At 39.9% G+C, this 15929-nt stretch overlaps 2 protein-coding genes across 3 annotated transcripts; one reads left to right on the top strand and one right to left on the bottom strand.

The window, feature by feature from the left end:
• Positions 1-574: 574 nt before the first annotated feature.
• Positions 575-7671, top strand: rab33ba (RAB33B, member RAS oncogene family a). Its single transcript, XM_063000582.1, has 2 exons — positions 575-1038; positions 3095-7671. The coding sequence occupies exons 1-2, from the start codon at positions 811-813 to the stop codon at positions 3566-3568; spliced, it is 702 nt and encodes a 233-aa protein (XP_062856652.1). The 5' UTR covers positions 575-810; the 3' UTR covers positions 3569-7671.
• Positions 7672-9385: 1714 nt separating this feature from the next.
• zgc:113425 (uncharacterized protein LOC541425 homolog) lies at positions 9386-15739 on the bottom strand. 2 transcript variants are annotated; one of them, XM_062999938.1, is made up of 6 exons: positions 15665-15739; positions 13246-13418; positions 13063-13122; positions 12576-12707; positions 11592-11738; positions 9386-9803 (listed from the first exon to the last, which is right to left on the bottom strand). In XM_062999938.1, exons 2-6 carry the CDS (start codon positions 13414-13416, stop codon positions 9675-9677), a joined length of 639 nt encoding a protein of 212 aa, XP_062856008.1. In that variant the 5' UTR covers positions 13417-13418; positions 15665-15739; the 3' UTR covers positions 9386-9674. The 2 variants fall into 2 exon arrangements, with proteins under 2 accessions (XP_062856008.1, XP_062856009.1); XM_062999939.1 differs by having other exon boundaries at positions 13246-13421; positions 15665-15693.
• Between the last annotated feature and the right edge of the window lie 190 nt (positions 15740-15929).

Here is a 15929-nt window from a genome sequence, read left to right on the forward strand (position 1 = left end):
ACACGTACACACACGGTAATGTGCGAATGTCTTTGGCCACTATTAGAAGAGACCAAAAATAAATATGAAGTCATTAAAACTTTGCTAAAACATCAAAGCCTAAGCCTGGTGGTAATGGCCCAAATGTGTCTTAAAACTTCACTGTGCAAAAAAGAAGCCTGATGGATGGATGGATGGATGGATGGATGGATGGATGGATGGATGGATGGATGGATGGATAGATAGATAGATAGATAGATAGATAGATAGATAGATAGATAGATAGATAGATAGATAGATAGAGACATACAGATAGATAGATAGCCATGTGTTCACTGTAGAGATTTTTAAGCTAATTTAATTTAATTTATTTAATTACTAAAATACATATTTATATACTTTTGTCACTTCAAATGCTCTACAAAACATGTTATTATTTTTTAACTGAATGTTTACTTTTGTGTCGGCTATTAGTTAAACTCTCGCGAGACTCTCGTGTGTCTTTCACAATATGCTACGTAAACAGTGCAATCTCGCGAGATTGTGCGCTATGTCAGTTCGGTACGTGGCTAAAAATCAAAACAGTACGGCGCAGTGTAGCAAATGTGCAAGAACTGTGATGAGCCCAGGAAAATACTTAGTAGTGCTCAATCCAAGTTCCAGTAGATCAGTTAATACACACCACAGTTTATTTATTAGAACAGTCTGAGAGTGTGGTGTTTGGCAGTAGTAACTTAGCTAGCTGACACTGGATCATCCGCATACATGCTTCAGTCAGTGCGGTGACACGTTTATTTTATTTGTAATTCATTACAGGGACAGAGGGTGAACATGTCGGATGTGGAATCTTCTCTGGATTTCAGCACCTCACTGACCAGCTCCACTCTTCCTCCTCCCCGCACCCGGATTTTTAAAATTATAGTGATCGGAGACTCCGGGGTGGGTAAGACCTGCCTCACCTACCGCTTCTGTGCCAGCAAATTTCCCGACAAAACCGAGGCCACTATCGGGGTGGATTTCCGGGAGAAGATCATCGAGATCGATGGAGAGAAAATCAAGGTCAGAAATTCGATCTTCTTTAAATATAACGTAATTCTTAGTAGCCATGTCTATGATGTCACTTTCAGTTGCAGTACCCATGATGTCATCCTTAGTTTCTGTAACTATATATGATGTCACCATGTTGCAGTACCAGTGATGATACTGCAACGCTTGCTGTTAGTCGCAGTACATATGATGTTACCTTTAGTTTCTGTTAATATGATGTTACCCTTACTTGTTGTGATGTCATCTTGCAGCATTTTATCATTTCCAGAACTGATCATGTCTGTGGGTAAAATAGACTTGCGCCCTTGCCCTTTATACACTGAAATTTCTCCAAATTCCTTGAATCGTTTAATAATATTATGCACTGTAGAGGGAGAACTATGCAAATTCCCTATAATCCTTCTTTGTTTTAAAACCGTTTAATAAGTCCCTCAGACATTTGTTCAAACTTGAGATGGCCTGCCCATCTTTGCTCCTCATTTACATTTTCGGCATTTAGCAGACGCTTTTATCCAAAGCGACTTACAGTACTGTGACGGTATATTGTCTAAGCAATTGAGGGTTAAGGGCCTTGCTTAAGGGCCCAACAGTGGCAACCTGGCAGTGGTGGGGCTTTAACCGGGGACTTTTTGATTACTAGTCCAGTACCTTAAGCACTAGGCTACAACTGTCCTCAAAGACTCAGCTTTTCATGGATACTGTGTTCGTTCCAAATCATGATCCAAATCACCTGTTGACATCACCTATTTGAAATTACATAATTATTTAGCTTTTTTCTTTACCTCATTAATAGCCCTAAATTGCCCATGTTCCAACTTTTCTGGAATGTGTTGCAGGCCTGAAATGCAGGAATAGAGGTATAATAACAAATGAAATTATATAATATTATATTAATATCTTGAGTTCATACAGTGATAGGTTCTGTATACAATGGGCTCTGCAACAAAACTAAAAGTCAAAGTAAATGTAGGAAACAGTGTTTTTTTCATAGTGTCCCAACTTTTGAATCTCAGGAATTATGAAAGGTGTCCCAATATCTTTGTCCATATACTGTAAATTTTTGTTTATATTTATATGTACAAAGTCAAAATGAGAGAATCTGTCATGGATATGTAAACTGCTTTTATATTAAATAACAAAAACATGATTTAGTTTGAGCTTACCATTCATTACTTATTCATTACATTACTGACACACATTAGCCTCGTAGCTTCGTTGCCGTTATAAAATACGTACATTTGAGAAAGAATAATTGTGTGAATAGGATATTATGCTAGGCTGTTCCTCTAAGCTATTTCCCGTGCCTGTCTCTTCAGTATCAGATCATCTATCTGCTTTATTTCTGTGCTGCAGTTTCACACTGACACTGAATTTTGTGAGCATTCTGTGTAGTCGGACAAAAACACCCACATTCATCCAGCACAGTCTGCTGCTTTCTCTGTGCCAACTCGTATACACTCTCTGTCTGTCTATACTAAATACTGTTTAACACTGGAAACACACTATACAGCCAAAACAGTCCTCCTAATCCTCCTAATCAGTGAACTCGTGTGATTTAGCCACACCTATTGATATAATGTGTAAATAATTCTATAGAGTAAATGATAAGTTTAAGATCTATTGATTGGGGAAGGCCCTTTCCCATTCCAAAATTACTGTGGCCCTGTGCACAAAGCAAGGCCCATAGTTCGACATGGTTCGACATTCATCAGATTTGGTGTAAAAGGATTCCAGTGGCCTGCACAGAGCCCTGACAAAAAGCCCACTGAACACCCTTGGGATGAATTGGAATGTTGAATTGGCACAAACTTCCCTGGAGACACTTGGGAAACGCCATACTAGCAGGATAAGGGCAGTTTTAGCTGCTATAATTTGGGGCATCTCCTATTCCATATGAATGCCCATGATTTTAGATTTCCAGTTAGCTCATGGTCAAGTGTCCATGGTGTTTTGGCTATATCATGAAAGAAGAGAATAAATATTTTTCAGTATGTATTTTGTATTTAAGTATGTATTCCTTACTGTGTCCCAATTACTTAAAGTCTTCTTTTGCTGTATTTCATTTCAGGTTCAGCTGTGGGACACGGCAGGTCAAGAACGTTTTCGGAAGAGCATGGTGCAGCACTACTACCGGAACGTACATGCCGTTGTGTTCGTGTACGACGTGACCAGTGCGGCCAGTTTCCGCAGCTTGCCGGGGTGGATCGAGGAGTGCCGGCAACACGCACTCGGGCATGAGGTTCCTCGGATCCTTGTTGGCAACAAGTGCGACTTGCGCCACGCCGCTCAGGTGAGCACAGAGTTGGCACAGCAGTTTGCTGATGCTCACTCCATGCCCCTGTTTGAGACATCTGCTAAAAGCCCACAGGGGGGCACCAGCGACAGTGACCATGTGGAGGCCATCTTTATGACGGTGGCGCACAAGCTAAAGTCGCAAAAGCCTCTGGTGTTGAGTCAGCCGGCCAACACGGTCATTCTGAAGGGCCAAAACCAAGAGGAGGATCAACGCGGGAGCTGGGGCTGCAACTGCTGGAGGAGCTAATGAGAGGCGGGACTGATTTACTCTTATTTAGTAGCCAACAAGAAAAGTGGTTTCAAAGTCTCTTGGGCATCTGGGAAGGTTTCTGAGATTGCAAACAGGACGGCTCAGCTGTGATTACAGACCAGATCTGTTAAAGGATTTCACAAACTGCATCTAAGCCTATAGCGATATTATACAGTATCTATACCTGAACTGACGTCTAAAAATGGTCTTTGCTTCGTTTTCTTTAGAAATCCTTAATGAAAGATCTCTTAAGTGGTGGATCTTGATTGATTGGACACTAATTCTTATTAATTTCCTCACACCTGAACAACTGACATTAATGATGGACATCCTAAAACTACCCTTTTTATTTTTGTTTATTGTGTGCTATTTTTCCTGTCAAAATCTATCATCGCCCTCTAGCAGGCACAATTGGCTAATGCCTGCAGCAGACAAAATTGGATTCCAGTCTGCTGGGTGGGATTATGAACACTGTGTAAGGACCTTGGTTGCCCAGTGTGTCTGTACAAAAAGTGGAGGAGCGCAGAGATCAAGGCGTGGCTCTTTGTACACAAAGCCGACCTCATGTGCAAATCCACCAAAGTATGGGTGAATTAGAAGGGATTGGTGGACTGTGCACACATCGGAGGGAGTGTGTTTAGGAAAATATACACCCTTCTTGGACGCCCTCGGGGTCCCCAGGAGCGGATTGGCTATGCTAAATTGGGAGAGAAATGGGGTAAAATGCATAAACAGATAAAAAAAAAATCTATCATATATACAGATTGGGGAATAGCAATACACTAGTACACTAGTACAATACACAAGTTCAGCTTTTTTCATTCTGTAGTCAAAAAAATTGTGAAAAAATTGGAAATCAGTAGCAACACTGCATCTAGAGCACTGATAATAGATGGATGCAAGCAACAACGTAGTAAAAATGTTTGTGACACTAACCATGTGAACTGAGGTAATGAAAGTACCTGGTGTTTATCATTTACATTATTTCCAGTTCCAGTTTTTCAGATATACACATATTAAAAGACTGCCGTGACACACAGAGGCTCTGTTCCAGATACACCTGCACCCTAGACACTTAAAGTGCTCACTTTGTTAACATATCGACTTTGCAGTTCTATCAAGGTTCAAAGAGTTTAAAGTCGAGTACAGTGTAAAAAAGTTCACAAAGAGAAAAGCACTGTGGTATATTTAGGAAGGCTGTGAGAACAAATGTCTCAACAATGTCTAAGAAATTTTAAAATTCCACTAATTTCAGTGTTGCTTCTAAAGGTCTGTTATTCTGTCTGGGGTTTTTTCGCATCATTAAATCAAAAGGCCATACTGATGTGTTTTATTTACAGAGCATATCACACAGTGAAAAAAATATAATTACAATTTAATATCATTAAACCTATACTAGGGCACTCGGTGGTGCAGAGGTCAAGTACGCTAGCCCACTACTGCTGAGTTCTGGCTCGAATCTGCTGGTCGACCCATCTAAATGTGTGTATATGGCCAAAATAATTACGTTCAGGTGTTTTAGCCACACCAATTGCTAACATGTGAGGTGCATAAAATCAGTTCTATGCCCATAGTTTTGGATTGGGTCAAGTGTCCATGTTCTTTTGGCCATATCATGAAAGAAGAGAATAAATACTTTTCAATCTTTATTATATGCTTTCAAATATTCTGCTACAGTTTAAGAAAGACCCTTGTTCCAGCCTGACTGTGCCACTGAGCACAAAGCAAAACATACTTTGACAAGTTTGGTATGAAGGAATACCAGTGGCAAATTGGAATGGAACAGACACACTTCAAAATCTTTTGAAAAGCCTTCCAAGGAGGGTGAAGACTGTTAAAGCCGCAAAGCTGATGGTTTTGGAATGGGATGTATAACAAGCATGTTAGGTGTACTCAGTTGCATATTGTATGATTGTGCAATAACAGTACTGCAGAAGCCAGTAATGTGATAGTGACCAGGAAATGATGTATTGTGCAGCCATAAAATACAAACACGCAATAGTGTACACAGACACAAAATAAAACATGCTTTAGGTATACAACAGTTAACTGTTCCATTGTACTCTAGTATAAATGGGCAATCAGTCAGCATTTAGGGAAAAATGCCTTACCTTTATTCAATCACTCACTCATTTTACCTACTGCTTCATCCTGGTCAGGGTTATGAAGTCCTTGGCAAGAATACATTCTTAACAGGGTGCCCACTCACTTCTTTTCACATAGAGGCAGTTTAGAGCAATCACTCCACTTTTTAAATTTGGATTGCTAGAAGAGAAAACACACAGGGTCACAATGGATCTGGCAGCACCCAGAAACACTAGACACAAGACAAGACTACATCCTAAACTACACTCTTGAGCCAGTTTAGTTCAGCTATTTCCCCTTCTTAATTTGGTGTGTTAGAATCAGGAAAATTCTAGGGGACAGTGGCCATCCAGGTTCCAGGATGGGTCCCTGATCTAAAAAAGAATGCGTATTGTTGTGTCACAGGATATGATATTACAATATGTGTATCTACAAATATTTTTTCTGAGGCAGAGGACAGTGTCATTTGGTCTGGAAAAACACCTAAAATTTTGCTTTTAATATTGTTCGAACAAGCTGTCAGTGCTCGGTAGTACTAACATGGCCCAAAAATGTGTTTATTGTGTGTTGACCGCATTCACGAGAAAGGAAGTGTCCAGAAAATAAAATACTGTGCACATGGAATGAAATGGTGTATTATGTGACTGATATTGTTGCTGATATAACTGATTACTGTTATATATAACTGATAACTTATAATGCACATGGCTGCTTTAAACTACGATGCAGACCTCATATGGTGCAGTGCATTTACTCTGGTGTTGTATTACTAGAGCAGCAGCAAAATGATCTCTCTATCTGCCTCTAACCTTTCTGGATGGCCAAGATAGCAAATGTTGGTGTCTTAATATGGCACATGGGCACACAGGGCTGTTGGGGAGATTTTCTTCACATTATTTCTTTTCCCAGCAATTTTCTAACTAATTCTGCATTTTTCATACTGTATTTCAACAAAAACACACGACTTGTATGTATTTACAGGCCAGTCAACAAATGAGCTACACTACATTATCAATAGTAAAATAAGTTAATAGGAGACTTTGGGTAAACCAACAGAAATGTTCACTGCCCAACTACTATCTTAGTTGGCCAATATAAGTATCTTTATTCCACAAGAATGTAGGCTACTAGAAAAATAAAACACTGTTCATGCTTATTTAGATGTTTTATAGGTAAACCACATTCCTCTGCTAAGCTGGCACAGCATTAAAATACAGCTGAGATCCAGGGTTTAAGTCTTAGTGGTGTTCGTGGACAGTTGGGTGTCTACATAGACATGACTGGTTATGTCTGGGGGTAAAGGTGATGGCCAAACAGCCTAGCCATTGGAAGGTGTGCACTCTTAATGCCAGTTCCAAGCCCAAATAAAATTAAAACTGCACCAAAGCAAGTACGCAGACCAGAATGATTTGCTGTGGTGACCCCTAAAATAGGAGAGCAGCACAAAATGTGTCAGACTCTAGTTCGAGGCTGTGTGATGAGGGAAGAGCATTGTGCATCTATTGGCACAGATTTGGCAATCTGTTGGCACTGATTTTCTTCATTTTTTAATAGTAAAGTCATATTTTTTCTGTTTTTGTTGGTCAAGAATGTCTACAGAACAGAGAAGTCTACTCATTTTCCCATTTTCAGTTTTTATTCTGTTCACTCCAGCAGCAACGCTCATTGTTAATGCTGTAGTTACCACAGCAGGTCTGGTGGTGCACACTAACCTTCAGGCATTAACGTTTAAAACATTTTAATGAAGTCAAATCATAGGTCTTATAAAACCTAAACGCTACATTTAAAGTTACACTTTATCTGTCTGCCACTGGCATCTGTATTTGTTTTGAGAACTACGGGTGTATTATCCCAAAAATCACTGTTACTGCTTGAGGTAGACTGGGTTTTGGTTCAATGTTTTGCCAATTAATGTTTTTTTAAAGTGTCCTTTTATTTTGAAGCTGCAGTATGTTATGCTTTTGTTAAAACTATATTATTAAATCAATAAATGGAAGAATATTTCAAAAAGACTCCATTGATACTTTAATGCTCCTTGGTTGTTTTTTTTTTTATTCCACCTCCTACTTTCAGTAGTGTATCGACATCAGGACTAAATCTAGATCTTAGAATAGCCTCGATTCTGCCGCTCAGGTGGCGCAGCGGTAAAAAGAAACGCGCTGCAACCAGGGCTGGATTCTGAGAAGCGTGGTATCGAATCCAGCCTTGCTTTACCGGTTCGAAGCTGAGTGACTATATGAGCAACGATTGGCCGGTTGCTCATATGGGGGGTGGGACAAAGAACCGGATGTGGGTCTCTCTCTGTCAGAATGCGATTGCGTTCTCTGCCGGCTGATTGGAGGCGCTTACACAGAGATGGGAGAGGGTGCCCTTAGGGTGTGTCTCTCCGCATGCAACGCTAGGTGGCGCCAAACTCGTCAATGTGTGGGTGGCAAAGATGCATCTGGCTGCTGCTCGTGTTTCGGAGGGGATACGGGTTAGCTTCAATCACCTCCGTCAGGGCAGGGTTCGGCATAGACAGAGAGGAAGCACGATGCTAATTGAACAATTGGATGCACTAAAAGGGGAGAAAAAGGGGTAAAAAAAAAAAAAAAAAAGAATAGCCTCGATTCTTTGTGGTATGTATTTTACAAGATGAAAATACTATGCATTCTGAATCCAGTACAGCTCTTTTGGCATGTTCTGTGAACTTCCAGTTCTACCACATCCCAAAAGTACATTACTGGATTTAGATGTAGTGACTGGGGAGGCCAGTGTGTGCCACAAAACATTCCTTTATACCATTACACTACCGTCACCAGCTCATAGATTCAATCCGCATTTGTCAAATTCTGATCCAGCCGAAATACAGTTTTAAATAGCCGGACAACAGTCTTATGGCAGCCCATCTACCTCAAGGCTCAATGTGTTGTACAATACACTTACCACTGTTAATATTTAAAATTTGAGTATTATGTCCCTTTTCCTCTGACCTCTTCAATCAACAAAGCACCATTTTATGTACTTATTCTTTTAATCCCAAAATTTAATACTCAAGCCTGCCCATCTGACACCAACAACCCTGCAACTATTTAAATCACTCAGATCACATGTTCTCTATTCTGGTATGCTCAGACTAGGCCACATTCCTTCATTGCTCCATGGTCCAAATTTGATACTCGCATCAAAAGCACCCCTGGCAGTGGGTCAGCATGGGCACTCTGGTTTGCAGCTATGCAGCAAGCTACTTTATGATGCACTGTGTGATCTGGCATCAGCCAGCATGAACCCTTTTAGCTACATGTGCTACTGTATCTCTTCTGTGAGTTTGGACTAGCCCTGCATGTATCAATGACCTTGGACACCCACCCTTTTGCAGGTTCACAATTGTCCTTTCTTCAACCACTGCATCCTACAAACACCCCTCAAGACCTGCTGTTTGGAGACCTAGCCATCACTTGGTCCTCGTCAAAGTTGCTTAGACCCTTACAACTTGCAAATTTTTTGACGCTGTGGCTGATCGGTGTATTACTACAAAATAAACGTACACTTAACTTCCACTCTTATCTAAAGCCTAATGAAAATCTAAATGCCTTTTGGATTTGATGAGGCATATACTGTATGATCAATGCTCTGTTTATGTTGTTTAGGAATTCATAACTAGATGTTCCATGCTGAAGTTTAGCCTGCACTCTGTAATATACTTTTTAAATGTTTTATACTCTTATTTATACAAAGTGTGACAAAGCATTAACAGTTGAGTAAGATTGAAAGTTTATTTATATATATGTACAGTTTTTGGAAATATAAATTAAATAAATTAAATGCATGAACAAAAATAAAAGAAAAACATTCATGTTGAGTTAAAAATACAAAAGGAAGTGCAATCAAACTTACAGAACCATTTTCTGAAGTAAACAAGGGCAATTCATATTAAAAAATGGCATAAAAATGGTTTCCACAGGTCTCTTGTTAAAAACAGCTATCAGTCTTAAATTCAGCAATATTAAATGGCACAGAAAGTTTACAGTAAATACAATCAGAAATGCATGATCCACTCCTTAAGCAAACCTGCTGTATGGAGGAAGTGTGGAGGGCTCTTCCTGTTCCTGCTCGGGACAGCGCTCCATGAATGACACCGGAGAGTTAAACACTCGCTCATCTCCGTCTGCAAAATATAATGAAATGTTTAACAACAAAAAATAATGAAGGTATTTAGTAATTAGGATTTTAACATCATGTTTTACACACTTTGGTTACATTCATGACAGAACAGGTAATTACTCGTTACACAGTTTGCTTATGGTTGAAATGGTGTGTGAAATCAGTTTTTGAGCCCAGGGCGCTTCTGGGTAACAAACCTGCCTGCCTGTCTGCCTGAAAAAGGGGATCTAGGGATTGCTTCAAGCAAGCTCAGGACCACACCATGTATGAAAGTAAATATGAAATGTGTTGAATTGAGTAATGTAATTAGCACATTTTTTATTTATTTAGTAGGATTTTAACGTCATGTTTTACACACTTTGGTTACATTCATGACAGGAACGGTAATTACTGGTTACACAAGATTCATTAGTTCAAGTTTTTAATGCCAAACAGTCATGGACAATTTTGTATCTCACTTGCATTTCTTTGTACTGTGGGAGGAAACCAGAGCTACTGGAGGAAACCCACGCGGACAATGGGAGAACATGCAAACTCCATACAGAAAGGACCTGGACCGCTCCACTTGAAAATCAAAGTGCTACCCACCGAGCCACCCTGGACAGGAGTTAGCATGGGTACTTCGATGTGTAACTATGCATCCCTACACACAAAATGGTTTTATGCACTTTGTATTATGACCCATTCAATGTATCACTAGTTTTACATTGATCTGCAATTAGAGCTGCAGTAGACCACCATGTCCTCAGGCATCTGTGAGTCCTGGCTGCTCAGCAATCAGCGGTTTATGGTTTGTCTCACCTCGAAACAATGACTGTGTCAGAGATACTACAACCCTGGTCATATGGTCATACTGATTTTCACTTATCAAAGTAACTCTTGTCTGATAAGAGTTATTAATAAATCCCTGACAGTGACGTGCACAATTTTGGTTCATGAGTGTATGTTTATGTATGATTACATTATTATTTGGCCTATATTTAAAATGTAAAAGTAATGTCAACAAGAAAAATGTCAAAGCCAGCAACTTGTATAACAATTTTTATTACAACAAAAAATCAGTTCAGCTGGAGCACCTGGGTCATTCTGGGGAACAAGCGACTCCTAGAAAACACATACATGCAGCAGTGTTGTGAGATCAATATACAGTCATACCTTGTAACTCAACGTACCCTAAACTCGACACCCTTCGTTGAGAAATGTGTACCCTTAAAATCAATGTTTTCCTTAAACTAGACTTGCATGTGATGTAAACAAAGGTACATGAGATGCGGCAAAACTGCGCTGGCTATACTGTCGTTTCCTATGGAGTCTGGCGATGCTGCTTAACTTGCCGCTGTGCTTCCCTAAGCGGTGCACACCATGCACTTTGGTTTTATTGTATTTTTTTGGCGAAAATAAAGATTCTGATTTTTAATTGTATTTCAGTGTTTTTATATTGTGTTATTGTCAGTATATAAGTGTCAAAAACAACCCCATTATTTTACATTAGCCTAAAATATATGCAGGTTTCCCATACATCCTTATGGGAAAAAATACCTTAAAACTCAACGGCTTCTAAACTTGACGCCACTCCCAGAACCAAATGACAGAGTTTCAAGGCTTATAAAAATGTTTGTAGCCTATATTCAACATCGGTTCTGTAAAACTGACTAGGACTTATTCTCATGTAGTCAGCCAGCCTTTCTAGAAATGCATCATAGCTTTCAAGCTTCCACAGCAAATCCAGTCCCCCCTAACTCACTGCCTTTAGCAATTTATAAAAACCTTTAGACTTTGTGTGTGTACTCACCATGCCAGTGACTGAGTCGTAACAGCCACAGGTAGGCCGACTGCGACACCCCACATATGCAATCAAAGTGGAGAAGATGAGCGAGCCAGCTCCAGCTAGCACCATAGTGCTGTTCGCTCCCTTTACCATGCGGCTCAGCACAAACTTCTGTACAGAGCACACAGTGCACAGTAAGCACACACGTACACACAAAGACCAACATACTGTACAGAAGACATAGAGCAACTGACACAATTAATAAAAGACAAACATTACAGGACGTGGCGCTCACACACAGTAAAGAACAAACACACAATACAAATCCACAAAAACTTCTATATAGAACACACAAATAAATTTCTATACACAATACAGTACAAAAATATTCGAGTGTACAGGACAACACAGTTACACTAAAACAAAATACTGTCTGCTACTCAAAGAGGTGACAAGATTTACTGCAACCATTAATTTGACAGCAAAATAGAGTGTATGTTACTTTCTACAGGAACAACAGGTATTACGTGACTATAAAAAAAAGCTAAATAATTGGAGCATGCAGGAACATACCCTGGTCAGGAGACTACTCCAACACAGGGCACGCACCAACCCACAAAAGCAGTTTAGAGCACATAAATACACTAACCCTCTACAGTCCCACCAACCACCTGCATGTCCTCCCTCACCACATCCCTAAACTGCTGCTTTCTCTACCTTCTCTACTCCTTCTGCCTGGCAGCTCCATCCTCAGCACCCTTCTCCTTATAGAACTATCATCCCTCCTCTGCACATGCCCAAACCATCTCAATCCCGCATCCCAAACTCTCAAACATCCTACCTGCACTGTTAAGTTCATTTAAATTTAAAAACAAGACTGCACAAGACTATTTGTTGTTTAAACTAAGTTATACCGTATATAGTTGTAATGCCAGTAAAATTACAATAACATTAGTAAGTAATAAAGTATGTTAAGTGAGAAGTAATAATAGTTTATCAAGGTTGTACCACTTCATCGACGTGACGGGGGTGAAACAGCTCATCATCTTCCTCCCCATAACTGAGTGTCACACCGGCATAAACAAATACAATTAAAGTGGCAACAAGAGAGATCACAGATGATGCCATCATGACACTGACCTGGGGAAATATATATTAACATGAGTTTAATTAACACCAACATGTAGGCTAAACTAAACACCTGCATATTACTGTATGATACAAAGTTATGTCTCTAGATTTAGGCTGAGACTGATCCATGTCTAGTCATCAATTTGTATATAGTCAATTAATCAATAAGGTATTTTAATTAATATTACTGTATTAAGAACAAATGTTCTCACAACATAGCTTTTTTTAATCATACTTTTTAGTAGCATTCTGGGGAGTCAAATATATATTTGCAAAATGCTTGTGTAAATAAATAATTTATTTATTCTGGTAAGGTTTACAGTAGGTTTGGCAACACACAGAAACAGAAACATATGAAACTAACCAGGGTGGGATTTTTCCTTTCTGAAGCAAAAAGCGCAAGGACTCCAGGAACTGCCATGATCTGTGGAAACAGAAATAGCTTGTATTAAACCTCACAAATAAAAAATCAAACATGTTTCCAGTTAATGAGTCAAAGCTTTTGGTGCAGTGCATGACTAGTCAACTAGTAATCGCTTTTGCTCACCAGTCCAGCCCAGAGAGGAGTTCTAGTTTCACTGAGTGTGGTGTTCTTGCGAAAGACTGCATCCATTAGGCCACACACACAACACAGCGCTGCACAGGCCACCTGCATTATGCCCCACACTACTGCCAGCTTTTGGTTCAGGATGAAGTACTTGTAGCGCTCCATTGCCATGGCTTCTTTAAAAATTTGGGGATTTAAACACACATGTATAAAGTGCACATATTAAAATGCTACATGTTTTGAGTTCATGTTAATAATTTGTGTCATGTGTTCACAGTACTGACCCAAATACTTATACTTTGTATTGCCTTTCTTTTAAGATAACTGTAAACAGGATATATCTGCATTTTCTCTTACTGCCTAAGTTTATAAATAACCCTCGCCAGAGAATCATTGTAACATAAAATAATTGCAATGTATTGTTGAATTCTCCCCTGCTAATGTTTTTACTGCTTTTTTTAATATTTACACTTATTGCACAGGCAAATGTGAATGCACTGTCTGGTACTGAAATTTATGTTTACTTTTTGCTGGGGTGGTATCCTTAGGGGCATGCATTTTGTAGCTTTAATATTTATTGTACTTTAATGTGAGAAAGTAAAAATGCACTATATGGCCAAAAGGTCTATAAAGACATGGTTTGTCAAGTTTGTGAAAGTTTGTCAAGTTGTGAAAGACTTCCAGTGGATTGCACAAACCCATGATCCTAATCCTATTAACCATCTTGAACTGCAAAATGAGTTGTGAGGCAGGCATTCTTGTCCAACAACAGTGTCCAACGAAACAGGCAGATATTTTCAGAGACACACTCAAGACTCACAGTCTTGTGGAAACCATTTTCATAAAAGTAAATGTGGAAAGACAGTGGCTCCACATTAGATACAAATGAAACAAACAAAATACAAAAACAATGCACCTTCAGGGATCCATGGCTGAAGACATTAGGGTGGTTAAAACTTGCATTGTGGCAAAGGTTAAAGGCATGAACAGAATTGGGTATGTTTGGTTAATAAAATAGAATAGAATAAAATGTGGCGGCACGGTCTCTTAGTGGGTAGCACTGTCGCCTCACAGCAAGAAGGTCCTGGGTTCGATCCCCAGGCGGGGCGGTCCGGGTCCTTTCTGTGTGGAGTTTGCATGTTCTCCTTATGTCTGCGTGGTTTTCCTCCGGGAGCTCCGGGGTGCAAAAACATGCAGTCAGGTTAACTGGAGACACTGAATTGCCCTATAGGTGAATGGGTGTGTGTATGTGTGTCTGCCCTGCGATGGACTGACGCCCCGTCCAGGGTGTTACTTTGTGCCTTGCGCCCATTAAAGAGCCAGGACAGGCTCCAGCACCTTCTGTGACTCTAACTGGATAAGCGGGTAAGAAAGTGAGTGAGAATAAAATGCCTTTATTTGACATATATACATATACACATGTACAGTACAACAAAATTCTTTCTTCAAGGATCCCACCTTGTTTGGAAGCTGGGGTCAGAGAACAGGGTCAACCATTGTACGACACCCCTGGAGCTGAGAGGGTTACAGGCCTTGCTCAAGGGCCCAACAGTGGCTGCATGGCAGAGCTGGGATTTGAACTCTCAACCTTTCAATTGATAGCACAAAGCTCTAACCACTAGGCTACCACTGTCCCTAATACAGCTAAATTATTAGTATAGTACCTTGGGACAGGAGAAATTACAGTGATGCCCATTTTCTTTTCTTTTTTAAGCTGTGATGATGGGGTATGTTAAAGTTAATTAAAAAAAATCAGTCCTCAGTTTCATAGGAAGGTCTGTCAGGGTACTGCAAGGATGAACTTCGATAATAACAGAACTTATTATTAAAAATATAATATGTGGGTGCAGAGAAGCTATGGATTCATAAGTTCATACACTAAACAGCAGTACTTTTGTTTGAGAGTGAATCATTGTAGGAGTGGTATAAAATAAAACTGCAGCTACACAATTTGCCTTGGTATTAGCATTACTAATCTATACATCATTTATACAAACTTAACAATAAACATTAATTGTAAAAACGCTGAAACAGTATATTCAAAACCGCGACCATTCGGGGCCTGAATACATTTTGTGGGGAAAGAAAATCAGTCTGACCCACAGAGTCTGTAGTAATTTTGTAAAAATGAACATTGTAGCTTAGTTTTGTATAACTTAAGTATTTAAAGTATATAAAGAACACTGCTTTCCTGGTTCAAGCACCCAGCACGTCAAACGCGAGGACTGCTATAAACATAAACCTTATTGTCTACAACCTGAAACACTGTGGGTTTCGCTTTCCACTTCTACTGCAACTTTACTGTAAATTCACTCATTTAACCCAACTTAGGCGCGTAAACAAGAAAATACAAGTAAATATTGATTAAGAGGCATAATTATGGTGATATATACACCAAACAATCAAGATTTAATATTACCTGAACCGTGTCTCCACTGACCGCCTATCTTCCGCAACGCGCAAGCGCCAGACCAGTCCAGCGCGTGCCGCTCACCTGTTCACGCGCAGGTGCAGCTCGCAGGACACGCCCCTCGTCCACTGTAGCGGTCAGAGTGGGCAGGGCTTCAATTCAATTCTTTTTTCGATTCAATGACAACACTTTCAACTGGTTCGGCCTGGTCAAGGTCGCGGTGATTCCACCACAAAGGCAGTAAAACGACCTATCAACTGCATTTTATTGATAA

Source organism: Trichomycterus rosablanca, chromosome 8 (genome assembly GCF_030014385.1).
Source record: "Trichomycterus rosablanca isolate fTriRos1 chromosome 8, fTriRos1.hap1, whole genome shotgun sequence".
NCBI lineage: Eukaryota > Metazoa > Chordata > Actinopteri > Siluriformes > Trichomycteridae > Trichomycterus > Trichomycterus rosablanca.